This window comes from Epargyreus clarus, unplaced genomic scaffold (genome assembly GCF_041222505.1).
Source record: "Epargyreus clarus isolate Ecla_fem2 unplaced genomic scaffold, WU_Ecla_fem_2.2 ptg000018l, whole genome shotgun sequence".
Taxonomy (NCBI): Eukaryota; Metazoa; Arthropoda; class Insecta; order Lepidoptera; family Hesperiidae; genus Epargyreus; species Epargyreus clarus.
In genome coordinates, this window is record NW_027332226.1 from 6323661 (window position 1) to 6340494 (window position 16834).

Genomic DNA, 16834 nt, shown 5'->3' on the forward strand with positions numbered 1-16834 from the left:
TTGAGATTTTTAACAATTTAAAGTAATTAAATAATTGAATTGAGAGATAATTTTGGTCATAATACCAAAATTACGGGCTATTTTCCGTAATAGCCATTTCATTTTTGTAACACATATATATTCATAAATCATTTGATAACTGGGCATAAATGTGCGAATTAGGAAAACTTGTTTATTTATATTGTGTTAAGATGTTATTCAAATAAGTTTAGCTGTTTACCTCATGTTTCCCTTGGTGATTTAATTGTATTAGTACACTTGCCGGTATTTTACTTATAAATAATATAGTTTATTTTAATAAAAAATGTAGTTATAAGTAAAGATAATGTTATTATAAAAATCATAAATTTAACCCAATACAACAAAGATTTGGTCTTACCCACTGACTTAATTTATTCACTATCATTAAAGCAATGACGTCTATTCGTGTGTCCAATTTACTCTAATATAATAAATCGGATTAAAGGTCTTTTCCTCTCACGCGGGTTTGTGTTTGCACGCGAATCACTTATGCACTTATGCACTTTTCACAAACACTTTTCTTGTTTACGGCATACGCACGCGGGTCGCGATGAGACCGCATCGAGATATTTCACGCGGGTAACACTCATGCGGATATTATCCCGCGTGACAAGAAGAAAGCCCTAAACTTCACATTAATGTGTCATACGGGTCATTATATTCTTCTCATATGACAATTTATTTTTAACATTATTTATTATTAGTTTAAGTATTAAGGTGTAGGTTTTAGAGATTAATGATAATGTTGTAAACAAATGTAATTTTCACTTTGAATGTAGTTCTAGATTGAAAGATGCTTATTTTGTACTCATTTAATTTAAGACAATTCATCATATTTTTATACAGTAACTAACTGTCCCGGCAAACTTTGTACCGCCTCAAAATCTATTTATCAAATATATTCATAAAATATAGCCTATGTTACTCGTGGATAATGTAGCTTTCGAATGGTGCAAGAATTTTTAAAATCGGTCGAGTAGTTTTTGAGCCTATTCATTACAAACAAACAAACAAAGTTTTCCTCTTTATAATATTAGTGTAGACTAACATACTTCAAGAATTTTGTAACAGATTTAGTTGTCATTAAAAAACATTTTGGTTGTCCAAAAGATTCTCGACGTTTGTAACTATAAGGAAGTTACAGCGTCTTTAAAATTTCCATTTTTCTCGCTAATTCCTTTGGCATTTATGTTCATTTGAATTAATAGGCAATATTTGCTAAATCATAAAAGCTAAATAAATTACTAAGAGTTAATTAACTTAACTTTCATTTATTACTCGAAACACTATTTTGGAGATATATCAAAACATACTTATATCTACAGATATCCAGATATTAATCGAAACTACTCTCCTACAATTTAAATCTATTGCTCTCTGTACAGGGAGTCTACCACCATCTTTTAAAAACCATCATAGTTCAGTAAAGTTTTATTTCCTCCTTATAACAGTAAAATATTCCAGTTAACACACAGTAAATTCACAGTTGAACAAACTTAAATCCTTATTAATTTTACGCTTATCCATTGTATAAAACCAAATGAAATTGTCATATTTTGCTTAAAAAGTTAAATTACTTGCAAAAAAAAGTAAAAGTATGTTTAAAATAATATTGTTTTAAGAGATGGTAGTAACCCCCCAGTTCTACAAATTATAAAGCTATTATCCAGTCCAATATGTTTGTTATTTAACGGGTAATTTTGAATAATATTAGGTGTTTTCCCTATTTATTCTACAATATTTTCACTATTTTTCTGTGTTTTTTTCGGAAAATGTTTTCTTTTAATATATGTTAACTAGCAAGACCAAAATCATTGTTGAGCTGCTTATGTGATATTGTAATTAAGTAGTACTTATACATCGTGTCCACGTGGATTTCTGATATTTTATGATCCCATGTATTACTCCTGATATCATAGTTTCAACTCAGAATAAATATCATTTTTTTTAAATTACAATTTTGATTTTTATCTGCACACTGTACACTAATTCCTAATTGAGAATGTAAATAAGTAAATAAGTGTTATAGAAATTTAATGGAAAAATAAAAGTAAAAAAAGAAGTAAAATATCGAAGTGAAATATTTATTTCTTAATAAATATTATAATGTTACATATTGTACATTATTTTGTTTTCTTTTTATTAAAACGATATGGACACGGTGATTAAAAAGAGCGATGTACTTATTTAATTCGGAAATAATAAGATTATAATTGGATTAGTTACGTTAAATAAACTTTTTTAACTATTTAATTTGTTATTATTTAACTTTGACTTTTCGTAATTTACGTGTTTGAAAACATACATAGATCCCAGTCTTCTCTAGAATACATGGATGTCTATGACTTTACATACAGTAAGAACGGTAAATACGAGTAATAACACTAATCCTATCCCCTCACTATGATTTATTCTAGGATGTCGGAATGCCATGGATGTATATAAAGACCTTTTGGACTTCCATTTCATTTTGTTGCAAGTGTAAATTGTGCATCATTAAAATATTTGCCTTGCTATGATTCGAACCCAAAACACTCAGGGTATGGGACTGATAACAATACGGGTCTACATTGACTTTGCCGAATAATATGTTGGCAAGTGTACAATTTTACTTTAATTTAAGTCAATTTCCCTAAGATCGCATCCGGGGTCTGATAAAGAGGACCGCAAAACACACTAGACGTCGCCCGCCCATATTATTTGCGCCGATTTCCGCATGACGCGTGGCGCGTTAGATGCCAGTAGAGTCATACGAAGATTACCAAGTTTCGTTCACATCCGACCATCAGTCAAATGTTAACGACGAAGGAGAATTGGAAAAGAAAGCGAGGGGGAGGGGATTCTGCTTCAATAAAAAAAAAGCTAGTGAATTCTAAGAAAGGGAACTCGACATTAAATGGGACAAGTTCTTAGCCTTTTATAATATTTTTATTCTTACTGCGTTTGTTTATTAAATTTTCACGAACATTAAAGAAACACGTGTATTGAAAAGACAGTTTAGCACTTGCTCACGATTTTTGATAAATGAAAAATAAAAAAACTACGATCATAAAATAAAAAAAACAGTCACGAAGTTGTATAACGTGGTAGTTATCATAATACTGGTAAATACTTTTAATTGCCAATTGATGATTGGCAATTAAAAGTATTACCATATAACAATTCAGAAACTCATAACATAATACGTAACATAAAATAACAGTTATGTAAGATTAAAGACAACTTACCCAAGAGATTCCAAATTTCAACTTTTTTTTAAATATAGGAATAGAAGACGAGCTGGAAGTCCACCTGATGGTAAGGGGTTACGGTTGCCTGGACATTTGTAATCAACCCCAGATAGGATTAGATATTTCTACCTGAGGTCAACCAAATATACCGCTACTCCGAGGAATAAGCTGGAACACCTCTGAAATGTATGTCTCCCTTACCACACCTTTCAAACCAGAATACAGCAGCGCTTAACACTGCTGTTATGAGGCAGAAATAGGTATGGCGGTGGTGTCGCCGGAATCGAACCACGAAGGGTTCTACCACCTTCAAATTAGTCCGCAAGCGTAGAAGAGCATTTATGATCTCAGGTAGAAACTCAATCATATAAGGGTGGACCATAGATTATTTATCATTTAGAAGATAGATGACATAATCGTTTGGTATTATAGATCAAATTCAAACACACAAAAATATACATTTCTCGACGTAATACGACATAATATCTCGCGCCATTGCTTCTAATAAAACTTTCAACATAATATATTATGCCGCGTTCGTAAGCGTATGGTTAGAGCTTTGACTTGGTTTGTGTAGACTTACGAACGCTTATAGTATAACTTTTAATCAAGCTAAACGTTTGTAGATTTTTGGAATTTGCAGGAAACGCCAAGCGTACGAACACCGCATAATAATATAGATCTTTGAAATAAAGATTGTTATTCAACTCTCGCTGTGAATTGCTGAGCTGACCGCTGAACTAAGTATGTGCCTTAGAGGAAATAAAAAATATTGAATTTGGATTACAGTCAAGGCGAGGACTCTTATATGGTAATACAAGAAACCAGATTTTTCGACTTCAGTTATCTATTGCTCAATAACAGGTAGCGTGAAGGTTTCGCAAAATTCTTATTACTGTAGCTGTCATAAATAATAAAATAGAATGGAAAGTAACAAATAAATTAAAAATCCATTTTCACAAAATTTATAGATCTTAATAATAGCAATACAAATAATTACGTATAACAAACTTCTATTTATCGCAAGAAACCCTCCGTTTGCGAATTCCATTCACACTTAACCAATTTAATTCTGAATTATTTTAATTAAGTAATTATATTTAACATCTTCTAGAGATATGTTTAATTTAAAAATTCAAACATGTGAAGTTGATTCATGCGTGTACCTACTTGTAATTTTTTTTAACTTTAATTCTATTTTACTGGCTTAATATAAAAAAAATATAATTAAGAGTAAATACAAAGTTGAAACCAAGTCAATTAAAGCGAAGGTCATTATTATAAAAACACTTGTTACACTTTATCTTATGTTATTCTTTTTCTTTTACTGGAAATGATTACATATTCTCTAGAAAAACCTTACCAACAGAATTCACTGTAATTATACAGAAACCTACTGTGTCATATTATTGTTTATAACAGAGATTCTTAAACTTATTTCGTGTCCCATCTAGTTATAGAACCAATTATTTTGAGTGGGCGCTCCTCCCAAAAGTCAACGAAAATACACGGATAATTTGATCTAAAATTGGTACTATATCTTAATTACCTACCCCATATCAATAACTTCTTTAAAACTGTGCTTAACTTTTTATACTGTATATTAATACAGTATAAAAAGTATTAAATACTAGTTTTGATTTTTAGAAAATAATATGACATACTAACATACATAAAACTGAAAATTCGTATCTTCATTGGAATGACAGTGGCGCCATCTGGCGAAAATTATTCGCACCAAATCTGAAACCTTCGTGGGCTCATGGACAAAAACTTTTCTAAAGATCATCACTTGATCAAACGCATAGTTTACGATTCTATCCTTACTAATATAGATTTTTTTGGTCCAAAAGATCGATTCCCCGATTAATCGATCTTAGATCGCCATCCCTAGTTCTCGTGGGATTTCCGGGATAAAAACTATCCTATGTCCTTTCTCGGGTCTCAGACTATCTTTGTACAAAATTTCATTAAAATCGGTTGAGTGGTTTAGGCGTGAAGAAGAGACAGACAGACAGAGTTACTTTCGGATTTATAATATTAGTAAGTTTTAACATTCCAAGTCATAAACTTTTTTTTTTCTGTAACCAATTTTGTTATTTAATATTTAGCTTCTTGTTACCTATTTTGTGGCGGCAGCGGAATGGACTTATAAACGCCTCATAAGCCATTTTGTAGAATCAAGTAATAATCAAGTTAATTACGTATTATAAGGACTAATGACCACTTTATCTTTAGCGCATTAGATATATTAGAGGAAAATGGCTAATGTTAATATAATAGGGCGGGATCTTAATTAGTGTAATTGGTGCAAAAAACAAGATTTAAGCATTATATTTGTATAACCACAATATTAATTTTATTTTTTATTTTTTGTTGACATTTTATGCCCAGGCCATTATAGATATATTATGATCGATACCCATTAGGATTCCATTAGATATTCCAATTACAACATTGAATAAATTGGAATTAATTGATATAAACAATATTATTGGTATTTATGTTAGTTATATAATTTCCATTAAAGCTACCCTTCCTAGTTCTGAAGGCTAGCATGAAGAGGCAGTCTGATTACATCTGCCAGAGAGGCCGACAACTGCTAGATGTTAGAACTCGGATTTGCGCAAATGTAATGTGCAACGCCCGCACAAGGTGGTACCTTTGCGTCGAGCGGGAACAAGCTAGATTAGAAGAGCCAAAGATTTCAATAGTGCGTTTTAAAAGAGGCCTATATCCAACAGTGGCGTAATAAGAACTGTAGAGCACTTCTCAACAATTCTTCAATCTTGAATATGGTACCAAAAGAAATTTATTTTCTCAATGAGCTGGTATTTTCATCTTCTTTTCCTCTCCAAAATTTGCTACATAACTTGTTATTATACAATTTGGAGAACTCTATCGATGTTTAAACAAATGCAAACATTAAAGTGCGGAAACAATAAAGACACCAGGTAGATTACATTGACCTTTGTACTGTTTTATTTTTAATTTAGTTCAGTTCTTTTAATAAACAACAACAATACTATTTTTTTTCTTCAAAATTGTGACCATTAATTTAGTTAATATAGTGTTAAAAAGAGAAAGCAGTCCAAAATAGATTACCAATTTTTATTCGTAATCAACTGGTTCCGAAGACAAACCGTGATCAATATTCACATTCTTGTAGAGTACCGCTCGGCGCTCCGACGACAGTGCCTCAAATGCATTGTAGCAGCCTAACTGTCTGCCTCCGATAACGGCAATCAGCTGCTTAGTACTTAGCAGCTGACAGGCATCATAGGTAGTGGGGAGAACGACCGATAATTGCACAGCAAGTAGCCGCTTGTCCCCCAGTCCGAGTCGAACCGCCACAGCGCTACGGCGTTGCGCTATCGGCGCTCACAGCTCTTTGTTTACATCTGACACGATCCTTTGTGCTCCCTGAACACGCAATGTAAAAACAACTCTTTGTTACTGTGTTACCGATAAGTGATTGTTAGCTCCAAGATGGCAGACAGTCAGTCCGAGTCCCAGGAGACCACGTCCACCTCGCTAGCCGAAGACTCGTTAAACATTTCTTTCGAAAATCTCACCTACACGGTGCGGACTGGTCTCTTCACGAAAGGTAAGCGAACTTGCATAGACCCACGATGTTTACTTTCCTTTATGATCGAGTGATAAATGGATTCTATTAACAACTCATTAACAAATGGTACATTGAAGCGCACTTGCTAGTTATCTACAACTGAACTCTCATTATCATGCATTGAATGATAAAAGTGTAGTGAATATTTAATTTCATAAAATGATTGTGTTAGATGAAGATAATTTTTAAGTAGGACAAAATAATTAAATTTTATTATTACATAATTTGGCAGACTTTCAAATAATTAGGCCTAAGAAAGGGTATATGTATGTGTAAATTATTTCTTTGTATATACATAATACATGATCGTGAATGTATTTAATTGAGGGCAACACTTTTGACTATTAGAACGTAACCATACGTAACAGTTACTTACCGACTATAAACATAAACAAAAGGTTCGATGACATTCACAACGCAACAAACATATCTACTACTACTATGTATGACATTACTACGAGTATACCTATACTAAAAAGTATCTTATACATGGAAAGTGTTTCTAACCACAAATTGTCATCGATAATAAAGATTTTGTGTTCCTTATTTTAAGTAAAGTTATTTGACAATTGACAATAATATAGGGAAGTTTTGCGTGCCCAAAAACTACTCAATAAGAATTATGTCCAACATGACCATGTTCTATTAAGAAAAAAGGTTATCGTCGTTAAACCTTTATTGTCCCACTGCTGGGCTACTGCTGTCCACCGCACAACTAGTTATATTGAGAATCAATCTTATATAAATCTGCCTCCATAAAACTTTTGTATATCTTTTTGACGACCCACTAAATAAATATCTCTTATTTACATCAAACGAAATCAGTCAATAAATAATACATCCATACAATATATTTTACCTTGCTAAGTTTACTACGGATCACTGACTTTCGAACTTAGTAATAAATAAACTTATTCACTACTCTATTTTAATCACAAATCAAACTTTGTGAAACATAATAGATCAAATTTTAAATATTCCTACGTACGTTTATAATAAAACATTTTATGATTACTAGCTGACCCGGCAAACGTTGTGCTGTCATATAAATAAAAAAAAAGTTAAGGGTGAACTAACCTTATCACTTAGGGGTATGAAAAATAGATAGTAGCCGATTCTCAGAACTACTGAATATGCATATAAAGTTTGGTGAAAATCGGTATCGTTTCGGAGGAGTACGGTAACTAACATTGTGACACGAGAATTTTATATATAAGATTGGTATTATTTGCTGGTTATGGTGACACCACCAATTTTTTTTTATGAAAATAAATGTAGTTTCAGCGTTTTAAGTTTAAAGTCTGAACGCTTATATAGGTAAAGGAAGAGGCATTTCAACCCAATCATCAAGGGTAGCAACACTCTTTTTGTGGACTTAGAGAAGATATTAGACCCTTGTCATAACCCTTTACTGTCCCATTTCTGGGCTCGAGAATTTTCTGAGAATAAGAAGTTCGTAGGTCTATCACGCTGGTTGATAACATTGATAATATTCCTTGGACTTTGCGGGATTCCCTCACAATTTTTTGCTTTATTATTAAAACAACTATTAAGAAACTCGACCTATCATTCGGAGGGTCCAAAGTAAAAATCCACGGCACGCACCTCTGATTTTTCAAAGTTATGTGCGTAGCAATTATTATGACTTAGTTAAATTGTGAAGGAAAACTTCATGAGGAAACCCGCGCACCTGAGAGTTGCAAAAACGATTTTCAAGGGTGAAGTCTACCAATTCGCACTTAGCCAGGGCTGTGGATGGAACCTAAATAATAAACGTGTCTCACTCTAATAAAAAGAGACCCATGCGGTGCAGTAGGACTGTATAGGGTTGACGACGACGTATTGAGTTGAAAATAGCAGACTGGGCTAAATATCTTAAAATATTGAATTTAGAACTTAATTATAAACGTGTGCTCCTACAAAAAGTTGTAAACTAGAAACAAATCTAAGTTGTTATTATAGAATAGCGAATTTTTATTATAGAACAGTGTTAAAACAAAAAATGCACCGAATCCACGATTTCTAAAGAAACTAAATAGAAAATATATTTGACTTTATTAGTATTCAACACTATTACACAACAGCATAATTATATTGTAATGTAACTTAACGTATGCAATATTTTGGACATTGAACGGGCACGTTACTAACTTACTATCGAGAGCATTTGGATATAAAAGTATTTAAACATTTTAATTTGTATACAACTCACATCTTATTAACTTTCTATTGTTCATATTATATCCGATATATCTGTGATACAGAAAACTAATAATTATTATAAAGACTAAAATCCGACTGCTTTAAAAATAATTTCGTAAAAATGAACGTAATGTAATTTATGTTAAGTATCTACTCTTAAAATTTAGACGAATCCTACGACACCTCATATATTGTTTAAATCCGTGAATTCGTTTGTTCGTGCACAATACATCAGCTCGAAAAACATTACCCTTCCCAGTCGAGTAACTAACGAAAGGAAATTATTCAACTCTAGTAAGTCGGCTTTCTCTATTTCCTTACAAATAAGGTTGTCCTACGTAAGTAGTGAGTACTATTATATATTTACAAGTATATATTTAACATCTATTTCTAACTTTTTTATTTAATTTTAAGTATCTAACCAGCAAATCATTAGCATTAAATACCTTCAGAGTTTTAGTAAACAAACATCATACCCAATTAATTATTACTATGGATCACTCAACTTCTATTATATATATGTATAGTCGGTCATAAAACTCGGTTGAGCAACTTTCTTGAATAAAATACTAATCAAAGATACTGGTTATATTTGAAATCGTAAATAATAGGAGATAGAGAATTCGCGCTCTATCCTTTTCCAACATTTCTTTTTAGTACATAATTTTGTATTTGTTTATTTTTTGTAGTACTAAAATCTTGGTTTTGTACATAACTAATGACTTACTTGTAGATACTGATTATTCTAGTCCTCATGGGTAACGTATCTGTCATCGGCAGCAAGGCCCACGTACCATCAGATTCTGAAGGTGGTAGAACCCTCTGTGGTTCGACTCCGGCGGCACCACCGCTACACCTATTTCTGCCTCATAAAAGCAGTGTTAAGCGCTGCTCTGTTCTGGTTTGAAGGGTGTGGTAAGAGAGACATACTTATCCGAGGCGTTCCAGCTTAGTCCTCCGCGGTGGCGGCGCATCTGTGGCTGACCTCTGGTAGGAATATCTAATCCTATTCGAAGTTGGTTACGGATGTCCATGGGCGGCAGTAGCCACTTACCATCAGGTGGACTGCGTGCTCCACTGTGTCTGTTACTCCTATATTATAAAAAAAAGTATACGCATGCTTAATTTATTTCACTTGCCGAATAAACTTTGTTCAGATCCTTCAACTAATATAAAATGGTTAACTTGCTTCACTAACAGTGCGAATATATCTTGAAATTAGGTCACAGTGATTACAACAAGTACGTAAATTGAAAATGTGAATCCCTTGAACTTTACATAATAACAATATAAGTAATGTAAATATGTGTAATTATGATTGATATTATTTTAAGATGTTTACGATTATTAAAAGGAAAAAAAACGATTTGTATCACAGAATTAATGTTTAATAATCTCTAAGTAAAGAAGCTGTAACATACTAACAGACTAAATGAAATTAAAAATGTTTGGTACTCTATAAATGATTGTATTAATTGCATCCATATCAAACTATCATGTTGCCATGCAATAATTAAAATGCGGGTTTTTGGCCTTTTTCGTTTGGAAATCCTGTATTCGTAATGCAATTAACTTATAATTTAAAGCAGTTTACTGTCCATATGTTCATTACGGCTTCGTGGTATCACAAACAAATGTACATCCGATCTATTAGTGATAAGGGTGGAATAATCAAATTCTTTATTTATTACAAACGAATCAATTTATTCATTTAAAATACAATCAGTCCCATTTAGGCAAAAAAAAAACAAAAATTAAAATTTGAATTGTCAAATTCAAATTTTAATTCAATTAAAAAAACATTTTACCGTTATCTATACTAGACATTCGTCTAGTATAAATAACGGTAAACTGTCTATCTTTATTAGGTAAACCACTGGATAGATTAATTATTAATAACGAGCATTAAAGATTAAAGATCATTTGTTTTAATGTAGTTTTTCTTACACCCATCAAGAATATAATCAGTCATAATTTCAAATTATTTTTGAATTATTTAAAGGTAGATTTTTTTCACTTTTTTGCTTGAAGATAATAATCACTTCCAAAATTTGTGGTCTTTTATAATTTCGTCGGTACTATAAATACGCTTCCAGTACCTACGTATCAAAAATCATATTCTGTATGCTGTAACTCTTAGAATTAATAATACCAATACTAATCTTGCATGTAAGAAATCCACACGATTGCGACGAACATTGAATACTTACATATCGATAAATATTAAATTACCTTCGAAATATACCATAAATAACACTCGTAAGTGACTGCATATATCAGTGACCGGATGATACTTACATATTAGGCAACCATCTTACTTACTTAGTTACCTCATCATCAACCCATTACTGTCCCACTGCTGGGCACGGCAGTGGGACAGTAATGGGCTGCTGCTCCTCTCAGAATGAGGATTAGGCCATAGTCCACCGCGCTGGCCAAGTTGCGTATTGGGAGACGTCACACACCTTTGAGATCTTTTTTTTTATAAAATCTCTCAAGTATGCAGGTTTCCTCACGATGTTTTCCTTCACCGTATAGCAGGTGATAATTAATTTCTAATACGCACATAACTTTGAAAAATAAGAGGTGCGTGCCTGGGATTTGAACCTCGGACTCCTCGATCGAGAGGCCGAGAGCTACTAGGCTATCACTGCCACCTGCCACTTATTTACCTACTTACATATTAGTTCCCAAGAGTGACACACTTGTGGTCAGCATCGAACAAAACTCCTACTGTATGAAGTTGGCTCCAAATGTACCATTAACTATCAAGTAAACTACATGATCATTCGCAACCTCAAAAATATAAAAAAGGTATTTTTATGCGCTATATAAAAATCTGTATAATTCCAACGTTTAGGAATTAGTATGTATGTGGTTTTTTCTTAAATATAGGAGTAGCAGTCGAGCATGCAGTCCACCTGATGGTAAGTGGCTACTGCCGCCCATGTACATCTGTAATCAACCCCAGATAGGATTGGATATTCCTATCTGAGGGCGGCCACAGATGCGCCGGTACCCCTGTACCCCTAAGGACTAAGCTGAAACGTCTTGGAAAAGTCTGTCTCCCTTACCACACCCTTCAAACCGGAACACAGCAGCGCCTAACACTGCTGTTATTTGGTATAGGTAATACTGTTATTTGGTATATGCTGTTATTTGGTAATAGGTGTGGCGGTAGTGCCGCCGGAGTCGAACTACAAAGGGTTCACTTCAAATTATATTATGTTAATTAAATTTCTGAGATACATATAATTATAGTAAACGCACAATACATACAACATGCATTTGAATAATGTTTAGCCTTACGGAAGGCCATTAGTACGTTATATATAGTTGTAAACTTGTTGTTATAAAAGATACTACGCAAAAAATATAAATATACTCACTCATTATTAAAATTATTAACACAAGTCGGTAATCATTTATGATTAATTGAAAACTCCACGTGTTATTTTATAATTAAATTCAGACTTTTATTTAAAGCTTGTTAATATAGTAAGCACTGATTAATTTTTAAGATAACATTATTTTTCTGTTACTATTTATGAAGTTTATAGGGTAGATTGCTATCTGCCATGTGCCAGTGTATTCTTATCTAGATATATAAATCGAATTTTAATTATATATATGATGCTATTTATACCTATAATAATTATTCTTAAAATTAAAGTAATTTACTTTAGCTAGTCGATGTAAAAAACCATTAAGAGATTTCTTAACATATTAAACAAACAAATTAACTACAAACGTAAACTAATTACATTCTAAGATATGTTTTGATTTTTGTCTAAGTTTAAGTAGAATGACAACTTTTTTATTGAAAACTAGTTAATAATATGACATACTTACATACATAAAACTGAAAATTCGTACGACAGTGGCACCATCTAGCGAAAATTGGTCGTACCAAACCTGGAACCTTCGTGGGCTCATGGACAACAACTTTGCTAAAGATCATCACTTTATCAAATGCATAGTTTACGATTCAATCCTTACTAACATCAATTAAAATAATCGAATTTTGGTCCATAAGATCGATTCTCCGATTAATCGATCTTAGACCGCCATCCCTAGTTCCCGTGAGATTTCCGGGATAAAAACTATCCTATGTTCAAAGATAGTCTGAGACCCGAGAAAGATTCTCGGGTCTCAGACTATCTTTGTACAAAATTTCATTAAAATCGGTTCAGTGGTTTAGGCGTGAAGAAGAGACAACCAGACAGACAGACAGACAGAGTTACTTTCGGATTTAAAATATTAGTAAGGAAGTAAGGATAAGGATTTATAATAAAGCCCCTTTGCAGGACGACACGTCGATTAAGAAGGAAATAGAGCATGTTTCGGATATCTTGTATGTAAATATTGTGGGTACGTTTAGAAGTTTCGTACTTTGACCAGTAGTAGTTGCAATTGTAATTGAGCATAATAAGATGTAATGAGCAGTTTACATTATGCCAGTCGTTTAATCCAGTGTGTCAACCGCTGGATTGGGATGAGTTGCTTCATCTACATAATTTCAAACAAAATAAGTTAAGACTATGACAATTGTAGATTAAATGTAAAGCATGCCTAGTTCTTGGAATACAGCCGATATCGAGAATCTCTGATTTACGAAAATTATATACGTACATATCAGAAGTAACTGAAGAATTACATGTGTTTGGCCTTTTGGCTCCTGCATTACATCAGCTCCAAGATAGCAAATCCACTCCACTTATGCCAGCTTTATCGACTTTGCCCAAACCCTTTTCAATACATCTACAGCAGCAGGCACAGAAGTAGTTTTATAGTGACATTTTTGTAGGTGAAAAAAAATTAAATGATACATAGTCTCCATAGTCTCCATAGTCGAGTAGATCAGATAAAATATTTTTTTAAAACCCTTTCTACACTCAGCCCCACACTAGGATTCCCTGTGTCGTGGGTGCCATGGACACACACATAGACAAACACACAAACAGCCAGACCCATAAACAGAAATCTAAATTCATCATTTAGATATCTGTCTGGCCGGGGAATGAACCCGGGACTCTTTGCGCGTCAGATTGGTCCGTCACGCGCTCCGCCACGCAGGTCGTCAAATATGAGATGATGGGGTTGGTAGTAGATATTTTTTTTACCAGTATTTGATTGCAATGACCACATTACAAAGTGCTGTTAGCACGTCCGCCCTGCTTCTATTACATAAAAAATTGTAATATACGTTGTTCATTGTAAATTACCTTGTTAGTCGTTGCAATTGAGGTATAAGGTTAATATAATATAAATTTATGTCGAAGGGCGCATAACGGCTTATGTTACATTATAATTGATCTACAAAGTTAATTCGCAGTATCATACATACATAGTAAAGTAAAACATGTGTGATTTTAACCCTTGCAGCATGTGCCACCCTTTTTTTGTTAATGTGGGGGAAACAGGAGGCGCGACACAGGATTATGTGGGACTCTTACCGCACTAAAACCCCCCCGGTGGCCGTCCTCCGCGCTGCGTAGAGGACTCCGAGATCTCCAACGGAACGCAACCGGAGTCCTCTTAGCGCTGTGCCCCGTCGGGCTCCGCCCAGGTGACCTTGACGCTCACCACACCGTCTGGTGTGCACGACGGTATGCAACCACACATACCGCCGTCATTCCCGGGGTTGCTGGCTGGGCGGTTTGAGCTTCCACTCTTGCCGTCCGTAACCCCGGAAGCCCCCTTTTAGTCGCCTCTTACGACAGGCAGAGGATACCGTAGCCCTATTCTGGTCGCGGAACTACAGGGGCAGCATGTGCCACTCTACCACCCATATCTTTTCAAAATTAGATTCTTCCAGTTTTGCAAGAAAAATTACATAAACACCATCAAGACATATGTTTGGCAACAAAAAGAATAATCAACACAGTACGCTACGACGGTAAATTGGCCGCTGTTAATAAGACGTCGTCCAACATAGGACAGGTAGTAAACTTAGTAGTTAGTTGTTTTTTATCATCGGATTTATTAGTGCATCATAGTACCACATTGGTTATGCAACTAAAATCTACCCGATAAGCCTATGTAATTTTGCTTGTGATCTTGGCATCAATAAGGCTTTTAACACATACCTCCTCACTACAGACTCTCCCAATTGTGTAGAGCACCCGCAGCCAGCAATGTATACTTTATTTGTGATATAGTACTGTTGTGTAGTTGTTATGAAAAACGTTTTAAAAAATAAATAACGCTTTTTCATCCATATTCACACAAACATTTTCCTGTCGTGGGTGCCATGGACACACAAAAACAAATACACAAAATCCAAACCCAGAATAAAAAATCATTTAAATATTTGTCTGACTAGAGATCGAATCCGCAACACGCTAAAAGTCAGACCGGAACGGTGGCCACTCCGCTACACGGGTCGGTTTATAATACAAATAACACAAATACAAATAACACAAATCTATATATATAAAAGAAAGTCGTGTTAGTTACTCCACTTATAACTCAAGAACGGCTGAACCGATTTAGCTGAAAATTGGTGGAGAGGTAGCTTAGAACCAGGAGACGGACATAGGATACTTTTTATCCCGTTCGACTGCGTTTCCTTGAAGTGATTTTATAACTCAAGAACGGTTGAACCGATTTAGCTGAAAATTCGTAAAGAGGTAGATTAGAACCAGGAAACGGACATAGGATACTTTTTATCCCGTTCGACCGCGTTACCGTGAAGTCATTTTATAACTCAAGAACGGCTGAACCAATTTGACTGAAAATTAATCGAGAGGTAGCTTAGAAGCAGGAAAAGGACATAGGATACTTTTTATCCCGTTCGACCGCGTTTTCGTGAAGCATTTTATAACTCAACAACGGCTGAACCAATTTGACTGAAAATTGGTGGAGAGGTAGCTTAGAACCAGGAGACGGACATAGGATACTTTTTATCCTGTTCGACCGCGTTTCCGTGAATAAATAAGAGTTGAAAGTTTGTATTAAAGTCCCCCAGTTTTGATGCAAATCTATATGAAAATTGGTATTTGATAGGATTTCGATAGAAAGTAATTAAATATCTATTTTACGATATTTGCAAAATCAACCCTTAAGTTGGTTAAGTAGGGGTTGGAATTTTATATTAAAATCCGTTAATTTGGAAGCAAAAACTGTAAAAATTTGCATTTGGCTTTAGAAGACACTTCGTTTAGAAATCGGCAGATTTTGAAGCAAAGTCTATGAAAATTGGAATTTAGCTTTTTGATTCAAAATAATAGAACACATTTTTCACCGTTTTTGGAAAATCAACCTTTAGGGTCGTTTAATCGGGTATGGAACTTTAATTTAATATCCGTTAATTTGGAGCACTAAGAAAATTATCATAAGACATAATGAAGCATCTGAGTCACTGTTTGTTTTTTTAGATCAACCCTTAAGACTGTTATAAATCGCCTTTCTATTTACACACCTGTTTCAGCATTTTTAGCTATTCAACAACCCGATTAGAGTACTATAAGTAAATAAACTTTCTTTAAAAAAAACCGTTATTGAAGTTATAGGTACTTCTTTTCGCGTGTTTGTAAAAAAATAACAAAAAATACAACCGACTTCTATGTCACTACAAAGTAAAAAATAATTCGAACGAAATATATTGAGCGCCGACTTCAGAAATATGTACTAAACCAACATTTATTTGAATTATTTTTTACTATGTAGTGACATAGAAGTCGGTTGTATTTTTTGTTAAAAAATTTTTTACCCTTTTTAGTGATGACATAATAACATTTATATTAATACA

The 16834-nt window shown here is 33.8% G+C and overlaps 1 protein-coding gene across 2 annotated transcripts in view; it reads left to right on the plus strand.

The window, feature by feature from the left end:
- The first annotated feature begins 6573 nt into the window (after window positions 1–6573).
- LOC140749579 (ATP-binding cassette sub-family G member 4) overlaps window positions 6574–16834 on the plus strand; it is a 55072-nt gene continuing 44811 nt past the window's right edge. The window contains exon 1 of one of the 2 annotated variants that reach the window (XM_073082684.1): window positions 6574–6858. In XM_073082684.1, the coding sequence (XP_072938785.1) occupies window positions 6741–6858 (118 nt within the window). In that variant the 5' untranslated portion in view covers window positions 6574–6740. The remainder of the gene's footprint in view (window positions 6859–16834) is intronic. The other variant, XM_073082685.1, reaches the window with a different exon arrangement.